At 37.5% G+C, this 24,424-nt stretch overlaps 1 protein-coding gene across 8 annotated transcripts in view; it reads right to left on the minus strand.

Annotated features, from left to right (window-relative positions):
- The window catches only part of LOC124286632 (synaptosomal-associated protein 25-like), a 162,699-nt gene that overhangs the window by 40,851 nt on the left and 97,424 nt on the right, over positions 1-24,424 (minus strand). For all 8 annotated transcript variants that reach the window (XM_046723023.1, XM_046723024.1, XM_046723025.1 and 5 more), the window contains one exon: positions 7,905-8,022. In XM_046723023.1, the coding sequence (XP_046578979.1) occupies positions 7,905-8,022 (118 nt within the window). The remainder of the gene's footprint in view (positions 1-7,904; positions 8,023-24,424) is intronic.

A 24,424-nucleotide genomic window follows, 5' to 3' on the forward strand; every position in this document is an offset into this window, starting at 1 on the left:
TCCTGATTCTAACTTGTTGTTCTTCATTGCTAAGAGACAAATTACAAGTTGTCATTTGGTGAAAATCTGCAATTGTAAATCACAACCACCATCAGCATGCTAATCCCTACAGTATTGCTAGCCATCAAGGAAGATGGTATGGTCCTGGTGGTGAATGGAAAAGAATGCAATGCCCTCAATGTCTTAACACTATCAGATAAGCAAGAGTGATTTGGAGAATTGGCTATTTCTCTAATTGCTTGCAGCCTATCACTGCTATCTACTTCAGCTTACATAAAGGCTACATGTATGCATCCGATTGATTTTTCAATGAACCTGACCTGATTTTAGAAGTCAATCACTGGATTGTCTGGTCCAGACTCGAGTACTTACAGACTGCATTGTACAGCTGAAATACTGCTGAATGTGGCGTAAAAAACACAAATTCATGATATAGGCAGAATTGTAGAATCTACTCTGCTTTCAGCAGAGATTTCTTATGGGTGTGGAAAGGGTCTTGTTGTTTCTAGTATACCAACCTGATATTTCTAATTTAATATAATTCAGATGCCTTTTGATGATAAGGAATAATACCATGATATACCTATGATGTAAAAACATACTGTCAGTAACAGTTCTTAAGGTCTATACGAAAAAAAAAGAATGAACAAGTGAGTTCTGTTTTACAGTTCATTTCAAGCAATTGAAAATGGTAAATGCTTGCCTTGAACACCTGCTCATTAGGTTATGTTTACACCAAAACATGACCTGTCTGCCACCAGTGATCGCACTGGTGGCATACGTTTTGGCAACCAATCGCCTTTGTGTTTATACCGAACAGGGTGTGGATTTGACGACACTTTATAATTTTCGTTTTTATGTCGACTTGGTCGAGACTGGTGTGATCGGTCTTACTTATTGCAACTATGTCACAATGTGGTTGTGGCCCCTGGTGTGACTTTCTGGCAAGCTTCTGCCGAACGAGACCACAGCAACAACATCTGTGACTGACTAGCAACTTGAGTACAAATAGTAAGATCGTTTTTGCGACTAGGTGCGATCGTTGCAACTCCATGCGAGTTTATTGCGAGTCCAGTACTGCATTGAGTCCTACGTGACTTCTCCAAGGCGCTCCCAAAATCGTATAAAAAGGACCAGGACCGCCTGCACTCTCGTTATTCATCACCTGACAGGCACTGGAAACACTCAGAAAAAGATAGATATTGACTCTGGGCATATCGTCTTGGCCCTTGTGCTGCAGATTGAAGCTGAAGCACAATTGAATGTTGTTCTTAACGACACCTTGGCAATGATCAGACAACGAGAAAGAAGAAGGCGACGCGGCCAGACGTGGCTGCAAAACTGGCTGACCCCAATGGCGAGACAGGAACACTGTCAGTACTACCATCTTGTCCAGAGGTTGCAGCAGGACAATTCAAATCAGTTCAAGAACTGCATGGAAATAGCCAGACAATTCAAACTAAGATGGCAAGGGACTCATTCTATAGGGGCCCTGTATAGAAAGGACATCAAAATCTGTGCACCTGCACTGAGTGGAAGCGACTACAGTTTGTCTACAAAAGCTGCCACTCCATTATTCTCTTGGCGCTTTTGGACTACAACTACAAGTTGCTGTAGGTAGATACTGGAGGTCTTGGACACCAATCAGACGCCCAAATCTGAAAGACCTATTGGAGACTGGTACACTTGGGCTCCCCCTTCCTCAACCCATTGAACAAGCTGATGCTGACACAGATGGTCAACCAAGGAAGCTGCAATACTTCATACTGGCCGATGATGCCTTGACCTTAAGAACATTAATCATGAAACCATGATCTAAGAGGTCTAAATACCATGTGGCGAGTGCATATCGAGTAAGTGCAACTGCGAGTTTATTGAGACTTGTGCGATCATACTGCGACCTATTTTGTGACCTCACTGTGAGTTGGAACGGTCACAGAGGTTGTGTGAGTGCGGAGAGTGATTGCTTTTTTTCGGTCGTAGACGGTCGCATACTCAGTGTAAACATGGTATTACATCGAAATATTGAAGCATGAAAATGGTACCACATCTGTAAGGATCCATACTGTACATTGTATCAGTATGAGGTACAGAACCTGAGAACCAAACAGAAAGATTTCATGTAAATATTATTACCTGAAAAAAAGAAAAGACCTCCCTTGAATAAGTGCCAGATCTATGTGTTTATTCCATGATTTACGATGGGAGTGAGGTATCCCAGTCATGGTCACTCACAATGCGGGTAAATGAAAAGGGACAAGACACTTGCTGCTGTACTTAAAGGTCACATGCAACGCAAAACACAACTTTGCAGATTCTGATACCTTTCGGTATGGACTTAGAGTAACAAATTATCAAAAATGTAAATTCAACTTATAAAGTTGTAAACAACGCGATGGGATGCCTGTCTGCTAATGACAATATGCAATACAGAACTTCAATCAATGACTACATGCAATTTGAACTTAACACCTATCAGGCTATACACCATAAACAAAATACACTTGACTTATGGCTCGTGCACTTGAATCTCTGTCACATTATGTAATTACACAGACAGGCAGGCGTGATACTTGTACACATGACATGTTATTATGTCTGTGGGTTGCAAACAAACTGCATCCATTTTTCTCGGATGACTGGATCGGACGGAAACCGGTGCAAACTCAGATTGTCAGTTTCAAGTCCTGCTTTGTACTTGGATCGAATGACAGTTTCCAGCCACGCAGTAGTTAACCATCTCAGTATTTGTTGATTGGATCGAACACAAATGTAGAGAGCATGTATTTACAAAACCCAACATCTCTATACACACTCTTGCTTGACAACGGTATAAGAATCCATACCGAAACGTCGCATCATATACAATAAAAGAAGTTGTTATCCATAAAGAATCTTACTTTCTTATTACTCACCATACTTCTAAAATGCCAATCAAACAGATCATCTCTATATATACACACACACACAATGAGCCCTCAGGGTATCGGCAAATGAACCAGCCAATGAGAGACTTTGTTACACTTGAGTGCACACCCAACCGCTCTGACTGGGTTTGGTCTCCCGGGTGCTTCGTTTCGAGGGAAGTAAACCCAAGTACAAAATATTGCACTTTTGATTCACAATTGTACGCTTATAATTTTGTTTATTTGTTTTTTTCACAATCAGCAATGTATATTATATGTCATGAATAAGTGATAATTGTGTTTTAATTATGTTTGTTTTTTTGGTTACATGTGACCTTTAATGATTTGGTAGACTATGACACAATTCTTGGTTAATGATACCTCAGATGATATCACAGTGAGTGCTGATGACATCACTTCCAGTTAACAGTACTTCGGGTGACGTCACTTCAGGTACGTTTCGTGAAGGTGATATCAAACTACCACTTGGTATGTCATCAAATATGCTCTCCTGGCAGTATCCCTCTTTGATGACCCTGAGGATCCATTGGTTGGTCGTAATGACCTTCCACATATGTAAATGGTGATTACGGTCACCCACTGGACCCTGGAGCCTGGTACACCTTCACTGGAAAGCCAAGCATCTGTCTCCGATATGAGGTAATTGATGATAGCTGTTGCTGTCCTAGGGGGAACTGGAGTGTCAACTCCACTTGTGACTGGACGTATTTGCTGGGAGGACTTGTTATATCATCTTCAGATTTCAAAACTTCCTCACATCTGCTGTTAAACAGCTGGTGCTTGAGAGGCTGGGAATAGAGCATGTTGTGTATGTCGGGGATATTGCTGATCAGAGTCGATGAAGGTGATGGTCGCTGCGAAGGAGCGTGAACTATGCTAAGAGCTTCACCATGAGAGCCTGAAAGTCAAATACCACCTTGGCCTGGGTAGTCATGTAGCATCTGGGCTGTGTTGCCAGAATCTCTCGTTTAACTGAGGATGGATCATCAGCTGCAACAGTCTTCGTTGTAGGGTGGTAACATCTTCCTGATGCTAGAGAAAAAACAGAAGTTAAAGCCCTGGATATTGTTGATCATACGTACAGACTCATAGAAATGAGGACTTCTTGAGCAGCAATCTCATCCGCTAAAGTGTAGCCGGTTGTGTTGAGATCTGAAGCTTCCACTGCTAGACCCAATAACCACAGTTCCTGCAGAACACCATGTTAGAAGACGAGGTAGCAGTATCTGATAGGTTACAGTACGAACTTAACTTGCGCCCTTGTTGTTAGAATGTTGTTAGAATGTCTGCTGCTTGCCAGTACCATGCAGAATGTGCAACTGTACAGTTAGCCTGGGCTGGACAGCTGGTGTGATTCATGCAACTAGGCTGGTCTGTGAGGCTAGCATGGTTCGAACAGCTAGGCTGGTCCATGCGGCTAGCGATATTGCCACAATCACTCTGGTCAAAAAGGGAAGAAAATCATGCACTATGAACTGTGTTGACTGATCATCAATGGAGATGGGGGTCAAGGGGGATGTGGAACTTGTGCTGCTGTGTCTAAGACTTGGTGACCCACACGGTCAGTGTGATCTCTATCACCCTTACGGCTGGTGTACGACTGGCTGCAATTCCCACCAAGACTTTGGTCTGATGTAGTCTCTCTAAGTCGTGGTGACCTGGAGGTGTCCAGTGGTGACTTCTCCGCCATAGATTCTAAGTCACCAGGGTATTCCTCGGCTGACAGCCCTGATAATCCTGAAAATCTAGTGCCGCATGCATAAGAGGCCAAACTGAACAGATAAAAACATTATCAAGCAAATATTTTGAAATCCTAAGCCTAATAATTATATAATCTCAACTATTTTTATACGAGTGTGTTAGGTTATTCCTGTTCACCATGACAGACTGTAGTCTTGTGCATGAGGAGACAACTGAAGCATTGAGATACAGAAGTTGCTGTTGTAAGGTCTCAACACTATTGAGACTACCATTACAGGCAGATCGTTGATTCTAATGAGTAGAAGAACAATTGTGTGCCAGTTGACTGAGTCACTAAAAATAACCAATGAATGTCACAGCACCAGCTGAAGTATGACGTCACAAGCTGGCATGAAGAGATATTTGTTGTAATTAAGAAAGCTATTGAAATCCTTTGTCTTGCATGTGATCATTGCACAGCTTAAACGTATAACAGAATTTCTAAATTTATTCAAATGCCATTTATGTTCACAATTTCTTTTCAGCATTCTCAATTTTTCCTTTTCCTTTTTGTACAAACCTATTTTGTTTGGATTCAAATTTCATTCTTTGCTTTGGCTAAAGGTCACACAGGTTTCTGACTCCACATTTTCTGGACAAAAACATTGTACAAGTAGTTTGACACATGTGAACAGTCTGAGACAGAGTTAAGAAACATTTCTTCAGTCTAGTAAATTTGGGAAGTAACTTCAGGACTGAAGTGATTCTTCAAAGGTCAGAACAGTGCAATGCTTTGAGCTAATTATGTAGCCAAAGGTCAAGTAGCAATATAAAGCAATTCCTGTAGAAACACAATGCAGCAATACTCCCTCAGAAACATGTTTCGCTGATGACTATGTTACCTGCCAGTTAAATGTTATAAGACATTTACTAATGTTCACCTACATACAGTAACTGTTTGGTGAAATAGGCTGAATCCCTGTGGTGAACTAACAAATAAACAAGATGTCAAATAACTTCAAGTTCAATATACCTTTAAATAGGAGATTAAAACCAAAACATATATGTACCTTCAGTACTTTGTGTGGGGTCTGGGGTCTGTTATTTGTGTCAAAGGGTGATAATCATGATTATCCATGATATAAATATGAATTCACATCACTAATCTGTTTTTATTTCAGTTTTTGCTATGCTCAAATCATTCTGAGCTGAAATAACATCTCCATCTCATTTAACATAGCAGAAATGAATGTCTGTTGCATGGAAGTGTGACAACAGTGTCATGCATCTCTCTTCTCCGTCACTGTTACACCCTTCTGTAGATTAAACTTGATACACTTTTAATAATATTGATACAGGCATCAAATGTTAAATCCTGTTTCAGCAACAAAAGTTGTTACCTACAATCACTAACATTTCGAATCGATAAATTTTTCAAATATGTTGTCCTGGGACCAAATCTAGTATCTTAGACATTCTTTCCTGTACTAAACAAAAATCAAATAAGCAATCTATGGATAAAACTAAGTTAAATCTTCCTTTTCATAATATTTCTCATCCCTAAACCTTCATTCTATAGAAATAGACAAATGAGAGCTACATCTGCTCAAATACATGTGTATCCTTCTCTAAGCATTGAGACATAAGAGACTTGAAAAGCAGAGACTGTTTTTATAAGTATATTATCTTTCAAGAACTAAGTTATTAGATGGATGAATGTGTACAGATCAAAATTACATTTCTGGCTCTTTTTCTCCATGACTAATGAATGACAACAGTCACAGCTCAAAGGAAAGGAAAGTCCAAGGTACCTTTGCATTTTCATCTTTATCTTTCAGATGGAATGAGGGAATGTCACTGTATGCTGCATGTAGTTTTCGAGCTATATCACAGCAGTCTCTAAATAATCAAATCAGGGAAATCAGTAGTTCCAACAAAATAATAGAGCTGGTTATCGTTACAATTTGTCGGATCGATAATTGCTAGTGTCAGATCGATAATTGATCGATTATAATGGTTTGGACGGTCATATCATAGTCAAATACCTACGTTAGCCAACTAACTTCCGGGTTGTCAGCACGTGTCAATTGTTAACGCCAGCAAGTTACTTATTTTTGCAGTGTCTTTGGATCATCAAGTGTCCTGTCGTCTTACGTTTCAGATCGTAATATGTTTTCGATCGGCCATTACAATTCCCGTTTATAGCGCGAAAATGCAAGAAAATCCATGAGAAGCATCCCGAATGACAGCAAGGTGATCCCCGCTATCGGTCTGACAAAAATATGATACGAATCAAGTTTCCATGCGTAGGCAACAGTATAAAAAACCCACAAAAGATTCATTTTAACTCAGGGATCCTTAACGCAATCTCTACCTCATAATCAAATGCACAAAAGTCCTAAATCTTTACTCCAAAGATGCCATTAATGTTTCATCTGCTTAGCTGACATCCCACCTTACATGATCACACTACTAGTCATGTGACCACGCTGATAGATTTATTTTCATGGCATGCCATTTTTTAAAAGAACTTTTTTCTGTCTTGTGTTGATGTTGAAGGGTGAACAAAGACGTTTCCTTAATGTTGAAACACAAAATTTATTCCACGAAGTATTATAATTAAGCATTGTATCGAAAGTTCAAGAGATTTCATGAAAGCAAAAATAGCTCTATTTTTACCCGCCTTACGAAAGTCACGTGTTTGTATGCAAATGCAACTCAAAGAATTCCCTCTTTCAGCCAATTAGAAAATAGCTAACCTGTAACACCTGGGTCGTATTGTGACGTTTTGTTGCATGATTGGATGAATGAGTTTGGCACAGTTTTGCTCATGAATATTAATTAATTTTTATAAACCACTTTACAACCCGTAGTATCCAATCTAAATATATCTAGCATTGCTACTGGCTGACCGGGAAGGCATGTGCACTTGTGTAGTACACAGCTTCTGTTTTAGAAGTAAACAAGCCATGACGATCAGATTGTTCGGTAAAAAAGACATGACAAGGTAGAATATAAGGTTTTAATGTATGTGCATCCAAATAATGATTATTTCCGATTATCAATCTGCAGTTTATTTGTAATCAACAATCGTTTATTTTGACTTAGATCGAACGATTAACCGATCCTACGATTAATCGCTCCAGCACTACAAAATAACATATGTTGCTATCAAATGAACCCCCCATCAGGCTATGGTAACATACTATCATCAAGGCGACATACAACAAACTATTCTCACCAGTCAGCAGTGAGAAGCAAGGGGTTGTGTACCATGAGGTCCAAATAATTACTTACTTCTTCCAGGGCAGCACACAGAGTCCACAGCATTTCTCCAGCCCCTCCAGGTTCTTCTCTGCATCCCTCATGTCCTGGTTAATCTGATCCATGCCCTCCTCAATACGATCAAGTTGCTCTGAAGCACACAAACACAGCTTGTGAAGGGCAATCATCTCAATACATTCATCCAAACAATCTTAGCTCTAGTATTACTAGTATATGACCTCGGATGAGCTGCAATTTCATCAAACTTTTTTTCTGTTGGTTACAAAATAACATCATATCACTTTGTGTGAACATGCAAGAGAAAACAACTCTTCAAATTTGTTTTTGTTTGAATTTGTAATATACACAGGGATTAAGATTACCATGTGTCTTTGTCTTATAAACAATACATACATCTTGTTCAAACCTACCCCAATAATATAACGGAAAAGTATTTTTATCACGCCTGGACCAGATAATCCAGTGATATTGTCAACAATGAAAAATTTATTCGGATTTGGTTCACTTGCAATCAACCGAGCCATTGAACATGTTGCCTCTTGCAATCAGCCTAGGTTATTGGGGACTGATTTTAGCCAAGAATCAAGAGGTTATACACTTATTCAGCTATATGGCAGACATATCACGACAAGAGACAGTTCTTTCACAGGATCCAGGAATCGGGAAAAAAATAGCATCTGAAACTACTATTTGACCAAAATAAATATATTATAGAATTGTGTTATTTTAATTGCAGGTGTTTGCTCTATAAATGTAAACTAATTATATCACAACTAGGGTTCTGTGGCAGCACTTGGAGTAATGTCTGTTACTTTTTATGTATGGAACAATATGATCTGTCACCACTTTCCTTTCATGTGATCATGCTACAACAAATATGACTTTTCATGAAAAGAAATATTATATACTTAATCATTTTTTGTCAACAACACTTCATTACGAGGGGTGAATAAAAGCAATATGATGGTTGCTGTGAATAATGTAAATGGAAGTTGTAAGTATCAGAGGGACACGATTTTTCCACAAATGTTTTATAATGACAGAGTGTAGAAACTAGATTAATATGCATAATTCAATACAGATTTGTTGGACACTCTGATCCTGATGAAGAGATGTATGAAGGTTGGTGTCTGGCTTATGTACCGAACATACCATTTTGATACTGAATTTAAGGATCAAGTTTGGAACCTGGCATATCTATGAGATTAACCAATCTATGGTCACATACAGTATATAACCAAAGACTGCTACTGGACATGTTAAATTCATACGTTCATGTGAAAAAGGTTATCTCCTACAGTTTCAAATAATACTCAGCACTAAAGAGAAAGGTTACATCTGGAGACAGTATCTGATGCTTTTGACATTTAAGATTTACAGCAAAACAATTGAAATCATATTGGAAAATCATATTGAGAATCCGAATGTTGTTTTATTCTGCAGTGAGTAATATTTCAACAATTTCCAAGGTGGCCTGTACACAAAAGAATGTCCTGACAAGCCAGTACTTTATAGTGTGAGCAATATTTCCTATTTTAGTTAGCTGCATGAAACAGTTAATCTTCATTTTCTTATTCCAAACATGGTGTAGAAAGAATGTACATGTATATGTTACTTCAAACTCAAACATTTGTAGTTTTAAGAACAAACATTCTATTAATACAAGCTTTACTTCATGTGCATAATAATATACATTCAGCATTCATTGACTCTAGAGACCATAACATAGGGACAAGCAGTGTTATATACGGTAGGTCTGCACATGCTTTATTACCATTGTAGTGCTGGGTTAGAACATAGGTACCCTTCAACCCTTCTCTTAGAGAAGACTAAAGTATTGAGAGGTCAGATTCTGTTATTTGGTTGACTGCTTGGTGCCTGGATAGATATATCACAAAATGGTCTATCAAACTTATCAGCAATGAATTATAGATCCATAGTTTCAAAGAAAGAATATTCAGAGGCCTTGATTATTTTATTTGTTAACAGAAACAAACATGAATAACAATAGTTAAACATTTAATTGTTGCAGGGTGGTGTCAAGTGGATGTGTCTTATCTCCTCCATATGGTATCTGTCACAGCTAAACCACACTTCTCTATTGTCATTCCCATCATTAAAGACCAAAGTTGTCACTAACAAATTTAAAATTAACTGCCATTATAGTGTTGTCACCATGTTAGAATAGCCATAAACCTCCACTACTTACACAAACCTTATTCCTATCAAATGAGTGCTTATCACAGATACATGAATAAATGTTGCAGAGCAAACTGTCAGTGGTGACAATGTTTCTGGTGTGTGGACACATACAACAGCAAACCTGACACAAGATTATTAACTGTAATCCCACATGGATGGATATTTGCTTCACCAAAGTTCACATTCAGTCAATGATACATGCATCAGTGTAACGCCTACAATGACATTACACCTCTACAAAAGACAGAAGATAGAAGGTGTCTACAGTGCTTCTATGTTGGGGAAAATGTTTAATGAGGAATAGCAAATACTTCTGGTGATCTCATTTCAGAGGCCTTGATGGACATAATAGGGCACAAGGTTGGGTTAGTCAATACATAACAACTTCCATGTTGCAGTTGATTGAGAGTCTGCCAGGAGAAAAGACATTTGGTGGTTGATTCCCCATGGAAAGTCATATCAAAATAAGTTAAAAGATGGTACTGTGCATTAAGGGCAGGGGTTGGCATTAAAGGAAAATACTGAAAAATAGCAATCATTGACGAAGTTAAAGATAAAGTCATCAGAAACATGTACCCCAATTTGTAATGCAAAGTAGTATTATTTATATTTTAATCGTGAATACAGTTTCTGCTATATCTGCTTTGGCCATATGCATATTCCACTAGTAAGTCCATGAATACACATGACTTTTTACACTTGTGACATCATACGTGACATCATAGGTCAGCCATAATTCCAAGACCAAACGCAAAAACCACCTTGTTTTTCTGCATTTTTTTTATTGGTAAGACAGGGTATTGTGTTGCCTGGGGTTGCACAGCATCATCAAACAATGGAAATAGGCATCACGGATGAGGTAAATAGTTACAACGGCAGTTTTCAATCAGCATAACCGTTACTGTAGATCATTGATTTAGTACAAAAATAATTGATGTTCACTTCCTCATATTCCATACATATTATGTCAATACATGTTACAACTTAACGTCAGTAATGTTATTTCATAAGCTAAAATTAGGGAAATAAACTTTGTCCTGGCTAGTATTTTATAATTCACCATTGTCTTGTCACAGTCTATTTACATAGACAATGACTGTAATTTGACTTGCTATGTAATATAAAAAATATGCTGACCTGTTAAATGTGTATGAAATGCTGTACCCAGATGAAAAAGTAATTAAGTGATACAAAAAAAATCACAAAAAAAATCACCATTGTTCGGGACATAAATGATCTGTGTGGTTTATATCATCTCTGCTCGACTATGGCTGGGACCTTGTATGGTGACAAGATAATTTATCAACAAGAACTAGGATCCTCATTTTTTTCACTGAAATAATTCCTTACAACAGCGTAATTTTAGTAGAAGACAATTTCTATGTTCCCTAAGTAAGGAAGCCATTGGCAATAGGCACGTATCATGTCGGTACCATCATGTCATGTCACGTGATACCAGCTTTTTCTCATTATATGTCAGGTGTTTCTGTAATAGACGGAATTACAAGTGTGTTTTTTACGTGTTTACTGCGATTTTAGAAACGTTTTGTTCAATTTTAATCATGGAAGGTGACTTTAAGAATGCTTTTACCCCTATGAATAAAAAAATGCATTTGTATTCTCCTTTAAGGGTACAAAGTATTGCATCATCTACTTTATTGTAAAACTGAACTACAACTTTGATTACAGTACATACAAGCATAGCTGACAAGAAAACATTGCTTGTTTAACTTCAACACTGCTATGTCTAGACAGCATCCTCCACAATAAAGAAGCGTCCTTCCTTCAACCTACAGTCATAGCCACACAAAACATAAGTGATACAGTCAATGGAAATGTAAGCTTAACATTTGCATACAGTAACAGTGTGTGATACAGAAATTGTGTATGGGTGAAGAATTCTGTATTCATGTGACCACAATCAATCACTTCAAATGATCTAAACCATAACACTCCAAGAAATACATCATTTACATTTATTGTAGTAATTGCTGGCAACAATTCAGCAAAAAGAAAATAACTAATTCTCAAAGTGCAAAGAAACCAGCAGTCTCAGATCTCAATGAACAGTAATACTCCTCAAAGGTACTTTCCATCCAAGGTCTTGGAAAACAAAAGAGTACTGTCTCAAATAAATTGTTGGTTGTTGTCTCCAAGAGATGTGTCAATTTTAGCTCAAAGAGGAATTTTTTTGAAAAAGATCAATAAAAGTAAGCAAAGAAACTAGCAATCAATAACAGCAAAATTGTTCTTTTCAAGATTTGTACACTATTTCATGAGAGGTGAATTTGTAGTATGTCACGATTCACTGGTGCATGGCCAGCAAGCCTCTTCTGATAAGATTCATGATTCATTTGTTTTATTAATTTTGACATATATCGATTATTATATCGATAAGTGCCATAACTCTGTAATAAAATGTAACATGGTTTCCATTTTTCAAACTCCATCAAGGCATTCATGCCCTGAAAACACATACCAAATTTGGTTTCCCTATCAATAACGGTTTCTGAGAAAATCTGTCCTCATCATCTCGGACCGATGCACGGACGGAGGTCAAACCAATATCCCCCTCCCACTTCGTGGCGGGGGGATAATAATATAACGAGATGAATTCTGATGCAGTGATCAGAAAATACAGTATCTGAAACTATTATTTTACCAAAGAAATATATTCTAGCACTGAGTCATTTTAATTGCAGGTTTTGCTCTATAAATGTAAAATATTCATCATCATAACTAAGATTATGCTGCAGCACTTTGGTATACTGCTGTATAGTATTTACACATGGAACAATCTGACCTGTTTCCGATGAAGTTTCTTGCGATTTCAATCATGAAAACAGTTTGTGGACAACAAATATGACTTTTAGTGAAACAAAATATGTATACGTATCCATTTTCTGTCAACTGCACTTTATTTCGAAGCGTGATTAGATGCAATATGATAGTGATTGCTGTGAATAATGTGTACTGAAGATATAAATATCGGAGGGACGCACGATTTCACTGCAGTTAATATCAACCTTCTTTTTTTGACATTTTGAGTAAAATTAATAAACTGGATTGCACACATAAGTACAGATATGCAAAGAACATGTTTTATGACGAGATAGTGTATCAAAAGGATTACACTGCATGATTCAATATGGATTTGTTGACACTCAATCTCTGATGACTGATCACGACAAAATGCTCAGCGAAATTTTATGGTTTGGCTTATCTGCAGAACATACTATTTTGATACTGTTTCTAAGGGTCAAGTTTGGACCTAGGCTTATCTATGAGATCGGCTTATCTACGGTAATATATGGTAGATTCCCGGGGAGTATGAGCCAGTGGATGTTAAGGTTTTAATTCACTGGCTTAAGTATGCCAAAGAGTTCATTAAAATATTATCAACTGTTTAAGTTGTGACATTTCACTGAATATTTACAAAAGTTGAAAACTAAAGAAAGTTTATTTCTAGTTTTGTCAAATACAAACAGGAAAGATTATAACACAGGGAGCTTATCACATTATTGCGATACGTATTGCATCGTGAGGCAGTTGTATCATGACATTCGCATGAATTTGTGCGTGTTGTTTTATGGTACACTCAACACTATTCAAGCTCAATTACAGGTGCCTCAAAATAATCATGGTTAGATCAGATAATCCAGTGATATTGTCATGATATTGACATGAAAACAACATGATATCGAACCTGTTTATGTTGCAATCAGCATAGGTTGCTGGGGACTGACTTAAGTCCAGAATCGAGAGGTCATACACGTATTTCAGCCATATGGCAGACATATCAAGACAGGAGACACAGTTCTTTCACATTTATAGAAGCCACCACTTGATTTTAAAGTAATGAACAAATTTTAGGCTATCTTATTATCCCATTGGCCTATGGTGTTAACTGGGCAAAAGGGCAATGGCAAAAACAATCAAATGATCAGTGTGCTCAGTTTGTGTTGAAAGAATTGACTCTCCAGAAACTGTCTACCTGTCGTTGATAGAGGTAATCATCAAGTCCTACAAGAGTCATATGTCCAACTTCATGACAGTATATGTATCCATCTGTCTGTAGGATATTGAGTTATTAAAGAAAAGGAATAGGGATAAGGCACTGTACATTTGTATGTTAGGTTTTATTGTGTTAAGATGATCAAGATGTCAGAAATGGTAGATGGCTCATACTATAATGTTATGAAGCTCCTGGTAAAAACAATGTGAATGAATACTTATTAGTTTTAGAGATATGGTCTGGACAAGGACAATACAGCGAACAGAATCAAAGTCAAACCTGTTGCCATGGCAATGGGAAAAATAAAAATTCTAGAAATCTAGAAATAGCAAAAAGTATCAGTTGACAACCTGTTCTCAGTGTGTGCAAAGTTTTGTGGATGAGTTCCTATTCATTATAGGAGTTATGGTCTGCACAAGAAATTATTGCAGATGGATGGAAGGACGGACAGACAAGCTGATTACTATATCCTCCTGTATTATTGTACAGGAGGATAAAAACGTTTTTCCGTCAGGCCATTGGATTTGAAAAACAGAAAACATTTGAACAAATCATCATCTGACAGTTACTTAAAGTCCAACTTGATGGGGGATTTCTATCTAATATGTCTGTCCTTATACAAGAGTAGCTATTGAGCTATCAAAACAATAACATGGAATTGGATTCGTAACTCTGTATATACTTCCATGTCAGGTACACACCAATATCTAAGTCAAAGAAAAAACTACTTCTGAAAATCCCTAATAGGTAAAGGCATCAGCTGACAACCTGGTTTCGTTGGTGCACAGTTTCATGAAAGAATTCATAGTACTCTTTCGAGACATAGTCCTGACAATCACTACATTATGTAGTCAAAATCAAACTTGCAGCCATGAAAACAGACAAAACATAAATTCTTAACAACCCAAGTAGCACAAGGCACCATTTGACAACCTGGTCTTCGTGTGCGAACAGTTTCATGAAAGAATACCTACCGTATATTACCGTAGATAAGCTGACTCCTTAGATAAGCCGACCCCCAAACTTGACCCTTAAAATCAGTGTCAAACTGGTATGTTTAGCTTTAGAAATATGGTCCACACAAACACACCACTATGATCAGAGTTGAAGTCAAACTTGTTACCATGGAAATTGTCACAAATCAGTTGAAGTTAAGCAACATTGGGCACAGAGTGTCCTTGAATGGGTGACCATGTTTGGCAGCTTGACTCCTGAGAGTTTCTAGGGCTTTAGTTCTGCCCCACAACGATGCACATGTGATACACATGGTCTCACCTTAGGCAAGTGAGTTTGTTCAAAATTGCCTCTGTTCACCCAGCAGAAAATGGGTAGCCGGTGGGATATGTCATGTGACTATTAACCTTCCAGCTCTTCACAGGCAGCTTGGGTTATCAGGGGTAATAATAATCGGAAAATATTTGTGCACTTGTCATCACTTTGAGAATTTCCCTTGTGTGGTGGAAGTCAGCACTATACAAATACTATTAATATTATTATTTTTATTATTACTAAACAAATTTATTTTCTTAAAATAACTCAAAAGCAAAAGGCACTACTTCTGCCTTTGGTTAATACATGTAGCAGGCTGGAAAGTCTTTGAAGTTTTGGAGCAGTGCTCTGAAAACGAAATCCACCCCACTCCCTTTTGACACTTAGTCAAAATCATTTCCATGCAAATTGAGAAAAACAAAAATGCCCAAAATCTGCAAATAGCAAAAGGCACCACTTTAAGTTGTCTTTGATATGTCTATCAATTTTTGCTGAAAATATTGTCTGTTTTTTTAATTATGCTCTAGAAACAAAATTATTACAGATGGATGGACGGATGGACAGATGGCCAGCCAGCCAGACTACATCCCCCCTGCATTATGTGCAAATTAAGAATCAGTTTCAATTTACAGATGAAAGCTTTGAGAACCATTGTCATCCGGGAAGTGGAAATCATTAGTGATAAAATACTCTTTTCTTTAACCAGGACATTTTTGCACATGAATTCTGATTTATCCAACAGATACAACTGTAAACTTCCATCATTTTGAAATAAAAGTACATTTTAACCTCCATTAATCACGACTTTCAGGACCATGCACTGACTGTTGCATGTTTGGCAACAAACATGTTTTTGTAATGGAATCTTTTCTACTTAAAGAGCCAAAGGACTTGTGGCCTTTGAAATAGGCAATTTCTGACCAAAGTTCATTTACAATACCCACTCATGCAGCAAATGAAAGAAGTCAAAAAGGGTAGGAGCAAACAGGACATGAAGATCAAAAATACCCTGTAACAAAGCAAGGTGGCCAACAGAAAGTGATAATTTTCAAAGTTTATTTTCAGCCAGTAAAATCAATACACATACTGTGAGTGTTGTGTATTTCTTTGAGTCTGTGCTTCAAGCTTGTCCATTTATGCTGAACTGACGTCATTTTGTGTCAGCCATCAAGACAAACTCTGGACTGACAAGCTCGGGTCTTCTGTACCATTTTCGTTATTGTCTTAGACAACTTCACAAACCAATTTGGGTGCCATCTTGAATTAATATGGCTAGGAACATTATTTGTGGAGTTAGTGGGATTATAACCTTGAACTTTAAAGAGATACTGATCTGTTTTGGGAGGCCTTAAGATGCTTGTGGGTTGCTCAAGAAGTTGCTGTTTATAATGCAGTCAGTGACATTTCCACTGATTTCACCATGTTATTATCATGTCACCATTCTGCCATAAACAATTCCAACCCATATTTGTGTGTCATTTGTTTTTATCAGAGATAAGATTTCTAAATGTTTTATTGGCTAAACATCTTAAAGGCAGATGAGATACATGTCTCCTTTCTGGAATTTTTGTAAATTTTACAATTATATATCATATCTAGATCATAATACTTAAACCTCTCTAAATCGTTCTCATATAAAAGCGTCACTATATGGCTGAAACATTGCCAAGGTGACGTTAAATTTTAACTCACTCACTCTCATATAAAAGAAATATTTTTTGTTGACTGCTTACCAACTCAAGATCACACTTTCTTATTGAAATATGAAAGCTGAACACAAGCATTTTCAGTAAGTCATTCACATTTCCAAAATAACTTCATCCTCATATTATATCTTTTTCCTGAACCATGATATAGAAGTAGTCTTTCACATGCCATGTTTGTATTGATTCACAGGATGTTGGTGTTGGATTACAGGACACTATTCTACATGCCCAGTTGTGGAAGGTGGTCTCAGCTGCATTCCAACACAAATCTCATTGTGCTACCTCCATGTACACACACTAAGTTACACAGGTTTCTTTAACTTGCACTCTCTTACCAACATTTACCTCTGAGGACATTAAGAACACTTCTGTTTGATCTACATGTATGATCCTTTGATGTTCTACCTAATCTATATGGCCAATATGTACCATATAACATGTCTACAAATGACATAACTAGTCTGGACATGCACGCACACTGTAATGTTTCTACTTCATCTGGGCATGATCAGCTCTGACTGCATGCAACAACTGCCAATAGAATCACTAACAGTTGCACCTTGTATACAATCAAACAATGGTAGGCTGTTACTCCAGAAGTGCTTCCAAAGCAACCTATTTCTGACCTTTACCACCTCAACCCGGACAGCGCAGACACAGTATTGGAAAAGAATATTCCCCACGAGTCCTGTAAAACTAGATCTGATCTGACTACATGTGAGGTCTAATGTTTATTTTGTCTGTATTGGATTTCAATCAGGAGTATGTTAGGGTATGTGTCTCCTGCTAAGAGCTTCACAGACATATTTGGTGATATTGGGTAGCCGACTGTCTGTTGTCCGCAGTTTCAGGTTCACTGCAGGGATAGTACTAGTCTGTCTCACAGTCCCTGAACCACATTATTTTCCCCACTGCCAAGCCTTCTCTGCAGTGCTAAAGCCCTAAATAAAGCAAGTCTAGGTTTCCTCAGTTTCTGAATCTCTGGTCTCCCTAGGGCTCCTTTTCAATATAAATGGGCTTGTTTGTTACTATCAAAATTATATATATTCAGAGACTAAGCCTTAGTCTAGGATAGTACTTGCATGCATCACTAACTTATTGAAAACATTAACACATGACATTGATGTTCCATGCTGCTGACAGCGAGAATACAATGCAGTCAGCTGTACATGATGACAACAATCATGGGTGACATGACACAGCAAACTACTCAAAACAAATACAATGAGCCTTCCATTGCCAAATGTACTTCAGTCATCATCATCCTTATGTTTGTTTGTTGTTAAACACCGCATTCAGTAATATTCCAGCTATATGGCGGCAGTCTGTAAATAATCGAGTCTGGACCAGACAATTCAGTGATACACTCATCATCCTTATGAGTGTGGCACTGAATATCCAAGTTTGAATACAGTGGCCTGTAAGTAATTTGACCAAGCAATTGACTGCATGAGCATCATCAAGCAGGTGAAGCATCATAAACAACCAGTCTGGCATTTTACAGGAAGCACTGGGTATCAGTTCCAACCCTGAATCCTTACAGGGGCAATAGCACTGGATCCACACAATCTCAGTGGCATGACAGATTTCGAGTTTGCACTGGGTTCTAAAAGTATGGGGGTTCAGTTTGTGGTAGATGGGAGCATTGAAGGAGTGAAGCCTCCGATTGCCCGACCAACACGCGTTTTTCAAATGTAGGCATAATAATGGCGTATTTTAGGCCATTCTGAGCAAAAATAATTCACAAAAATAAACTGTCTGTTATTATCTGTGTATTATTTTAAACTTATAGCCAAATCCTCCATCTATTCATTTTTCGTTTATGCATACTGATATCATCAATTGTGAGAAACAAATGTCTTATGTGTCAGCCTAGTATACCGATAAGTCTCTGCTTCTTCATCACACTAATTTCAGCTTGAACAATTCTGTAGCAGTCTGATGTTCAGTCATACATGATCAGATATGGTTATGGTGTAAGTTCACAGATTTGTACTGTGATGGATGATGATATGTCAGCTAATATTGTTACATACATGTCATGTGTTGAAACATGTTAAACTGTTTGAGATAAAATTATGCATTTTCACATACATACCCTGTGTATTAAAATCATATATACAGCTGTGTACTAATAACATCCATTAATTGTAATTAATCAAACAGGTAAGTTAGCTACAGTGATCAGCCTAACTTGTCCTGTGATCATCTGGTGTGTGCATCATAAAAATATACGTAGTTCATTCAAACGTTTAAAACAGTTTAAATCCACTGACTTAACACAATTGCTTCAAAAATATATACACGAATGTATTCCTGAACCTGTTCATTGATAAATCACATTTTTCAAAATTTCGGTCACCTATATTACATGTTTTTTCTCCTCTTCTCACTCAAACTTTGGTCATCTTCTATTAATTTTTCCTGAGTGAGTGAGTGAGTATGGTTTTATGCATCCTCGATAATCTCCAGGGTATACGTCCCGATAAATCTCCACTATACCCTGGATGCATCTACGGCTATGATTTTATTTCCTCCCTTGGTTGGCTTTTTATCCAATCAGGTGTTTACGCTGGGAAGTTGAGCGTACCATTCACAACTCACTTTTGCCTTTTAAATTATCTAACCAATTAAACTTGGTAGCATAAAAATATAGTGTTGCAGAGGTAGGAGGAGTTCTTGCATATATTTTTTCAAGATTTCAGACCTGTCAATTTCCCCCCAAATGTGAGTGGCACAGCGAACAAACCTTCGCGGCAGCGACCACTATCTTTGTTGACACTGGCAAGCTCAGTTGTAACAGCGGCTTATCTGACTGGCTACTGTGAAAATGCGGAGCCAACAAAGGGAGGTAATAAAATCATCAGCTAAAGCCGTAGATGCATCCAGGGTATAGTGAAGATGTATCGGAACGTATGCCCTGGAGATTATCGAGGATGGGTTTTATGCAGCCTTTAGCAATATTCCAACTATATCATGGCTGGGACACCAGAAATGGGCTTCACACATTGGACCCATGTGGGGAATTGGCATTCAGCATGACAAGTGGATGCTCTAAAAATTAGGCAACCACACCGCCCAGTATTTCCTGAAGTGAAATTGACAAAATAATGTGACTAGGTCTGTGAATAGCTTTGCTTCTATTTCCGCTCTCTACAAAAATCAGTGATCAGGGAAACATGACAGGGAATACCTGTGTAAACTGCTGGAATTTCAGATGTGAGATAAACACAAAACAACAATAACTTATAAGTAAATATCATTTGAATTGAAGTATAATTTCTAACTTGGGGGCACATGTAGGTGTGGGTTCTTCTCAATATCCCATTATTATTCAATGCCTACTTATGTAAATGCGATGGTGTAAATACAAACACTGAGATATATGCATTAACATACAAATTCCGATAGAAGATGAGGACTGCACTGTTTTGTTGTAAAGTCGCTCAATGGAGCAAGAGAGGATCATGGCGATACAAGTTTCATATTAATATAAACAATGTTACAACTTTTAGAATAATTAGAAAATAGAATGGTTCATAATGAACCATTGAATGCACATCTCAACCTTATGTTTAGGACAACATCCTTGTATCATCATGTCAAAATGGTGGGGAAACATAAATAGATCCAACAGACATGCGACATGTCCATTTGAAATAAGAACTATTATCCCACATACATGTTTTCAGCCACTATATGCTTTATGCAGAAAGAAAGATAAAAAGGACAACAGCAACGACAATGGATTTAAGATCTGATTAAATTTTGTGCACATCTTCAATGCTAATGTTGGCGAGCCCATGCTACGCGCAGACGATGGTGCCATGGTGTCAAAATCGGTCCAACATAGGGTCTCCTACAGTGTAGCCAATGTGCTCTCAAATGTCGAAGCACAGTGTTTCCTGAAACTGGTCTGTTGTGAATCCCAATTGTCTGACAGGCTGTCACAGTAGCTTGAAGAAAACGGTTGCGAAGATGTGACGTTACGATGTAACAGTCTTGCTTGTGTGGCCTTCCATCTCTAAGTTGACCTCTCAACGAATTCGTTTGATTTTGGCGTTCAATCAGTCGGTAAATTGTTGTCAGATGTACTCCTAAATGACAACACTGGAACCAGCATCAATCATCCCAAGGGCACGTAGACGTGCTGCACTGATAAGACGTGGCATATTGTTCTCTGAACCATTCAGAAAAAGAAGACAACAGAAACTGCCCTCGCATCTTTTAAAGGGTTCTTTCTCTCGTTTTTCTTGAAGAAAGTGTTGTATCATTAAATTCATGTGCACAATGAGTCAGGGCATGCATTTATGTGATGCGTTTCTGGTATTTTTCCCCCCCAAAAATGTTCAATTATTAGATTCAGTTGTTACGGCTAAAATCTGACATTAAAAGTCTTGTTTCAGAAGTTTAATTTCAAAAATTGGTTTCAAAGAACATTTAAAATGCACATTTGTTATGACTGTAAAGTAGATAAGACAATTATGGAAATTTCAAAAACAAACATGAATGTCCCATTTCTTTTGGAACTAAGTATATTCAAATCTGTCTAACCAGGAAAAAGAGTAATTTGACACAATCATCAAGATACCAATTTGTAGTGGGGAATTAATATGCAGTGAAATATTACTGCAAGGCTTTTAAATGAAATCATTCTTATATTTCTTTCAAGATGAAGTTTATTTTACACTGTTACTTTGCCAATTATCTGCTCCAATATTTAGCAACTATGAGCGAGCCATGGTAACACGGATAAACAAATTTCATCATGTATGCATTGAGCAAACTGGTCTCTCTCAGTCTAAGCTGACACAGATTTGCTGCCATTTTTCCAAGCAATGCTTGCCTATTTTCAATGGTAACAGGTCATTCTCTTGGAGATCAATAATGTAGGTTCAAAATTGCTGTGGTGGCTATTCACTGCTCTCACTGAATGTAAAGAACACTGCACTGTCTAACCTTCGTAAAATTTGCAAGCAAAACATTTCAAACAAAGAGTCTTTGCACAGTATAATGTCATCAGAAAACCTTTCATAAATCGTTATCAACGCTATGAACACAAATTATGCCATACCCAACAGACATGTTCCTCTAACAACATCATCGTAAGGTGGAATAATTCAAATGAGTCTTGTTTCTAAAAAGGAAAAACAGGTATTTTTCTCTTCAATTGATGTTTCATTCCGTTTATGTGTTACACATTATAAAAAAATGAAATCAAATAATATTTCAGCAGAATATGTAATTTCAATAATTGTATGTCTCTCTATTGACACTGGTGACAGGAAGTTTATTTGAATTGTGTGTTGATGATTATATCTCAGAAGGCTTATTTTCAGCCCAAGCTAAAAAACCTGAGACACTGTAACTTGCACTTGGATAAAATCAATATCAACAGAAGTCATGAATGAATCCAGAGTGAGCAGAATAGACCTTGTACATTATCGCAGTTTGTTGGCACAATGTATCTTCTTCTAACTAAGAGATTGTGTTTGGTCTCATTTCCATTTTCTTCAATGAAAAGATGCTTGCCATTTTACAGGCATACTTTTGTAACTTTGTGATGTAGAATGAACTATATGAATGACACAATTTTCATTAGTTGAGGTTAACAGTGCTTTAAAACGTCTTCACAGTATTTCCATCATAATGTGTGGTAGGAAAGTTTGTTTGTACCAGATAGGTGAAAGACCTAAATAAAATACAGCTAACACATGATTTGGACAGACCAATGTAAGGATTTCAGCAGACCCTGGCACTCCAAAGGGACACTACTCTGTGAAACAAACTGCAGAGCTTTGGACAAGTCAAAGACAGTTTAACACCAATATGAAGTGATAGAGTGACTTAAAATCAAATTGTCAAACATACATACAAGTTAACACATCAAAAGAAACCTAGGACCCAGTTTATGACAGGTCACATATCACTTATAGCAAAAGGAGAGAGTAGCTGACAGCATCACTGACATTATGACACTGTAGGAGTCCATAAACATAAAATATTGGGAAATTGGGTATTTGTGTCAATTAGCTCACAGACATGGAAAATACCTTTGAGAACTGAAGATTTCTTGCTCTAAATGATGTTCTTTTTTTACATTAATCATAAAGATACTATAATTACACTTTTATGCAAAACAATAACCGTGTTTGCTCAAAATATCTCTTTGATTAAGTGTGAATTTGTTGTGGTAGTTTACAAGTCCTCCTTTGGTAAAAACATGCACACTGATCCCACATCTGTCTTTATTTGGACAGTTGGACAAAGATTTTAGAAATGCCTATTTTGGAACAATCTTAATTCTCCAAATAACATTCAGTGGACATCCAATTAATACCAATAAAGGTATTTTTAACAGCAGTAAGAAAACACAAAGACTTTGAATGAGTGTCCCTCCGTCACATACTTGGGGACGTTATCCTCATATGGAACATAACATGCTTACCCAACAACTGAACACCTGGTGTAATCATTTCAAGTTGTTACTCATCATTCCTGAATGTATATAAATATAAAATTGTTGAAATGGTTTGTTTTTCTTAAAGAACGAATAAACTTTTGTTTTTTTGTACTCTTTTAACCATTACATATGAAAGACGTGTGGATGGTCTTAAGCGCAACACCAAATTCATTCTTAAAAAACTTGTGGTTAATTAATAACGAATGATAAAAAGTTGCCCCAAAATCATCTACTTCACTCTTGCCCGCCAACTAAACCACAGAGAGGTTACGTAACTCTGTCGCCAGTGCACTGCAGCAAACCGGAAGTGACGTTATGTGAGGAAGGATTTTCAGTTTGTTGTATTTACCATGTGTAACAAGCTCGTCATTTTGCTGATTTCTCGACGTCAACGAAGACATGCCGAATCGTTACGTTGCCGTCAATTGCTCCCATGGGTCGGGTGATGGTGTCACCATGCACAGATGTCTACCGGACAGAGCAGTTCATGCTAAATGGTTTATGTTTGTGAGTGCAAAGCTAATTGTTGTAATATATGCATATGATTGATGACCAAAAGGATTTTGCACACAACTTGTAACATAACGATTTCTTCCTTGGAAGCGAGGTTGTGGTCGAAGTAACAATAATATTGTAAGTAGTATTATATTGACACCCACCTCGCCTCCACGAGAGAAATTGTTATGTTAAAGGCTATGTCATGCAAAATCCTATTGGCCATCAATAAAATACATATTTTACTACCAGTAGAAAGTAGTTTTGATTTTGTAACTCGGTGAAAACAAACCTAAATAGCATTTATTCTCAGACTGGCAGATCTTCGCGACAGGGCGCCGCCATTTTTAAAAATCGTGACGTCACGGGCTAAAGTCTGTTT

Source organism: Haliotis rubra, unplaced genomic scaffold (genome assembly GCF_003918875.1).
Source record: "Haliotis rubra isolate DU_JTF1 unplaced genomic scaffold, ASM391887v1 Scf388, whole genome shotgun sequence".
Lineage (NCBI taxonomy): Eukaryota > Metazoa > Mollusca > Gastropoda > Lepetellida > Haliotidae > Haliotis > Haliotis rubra.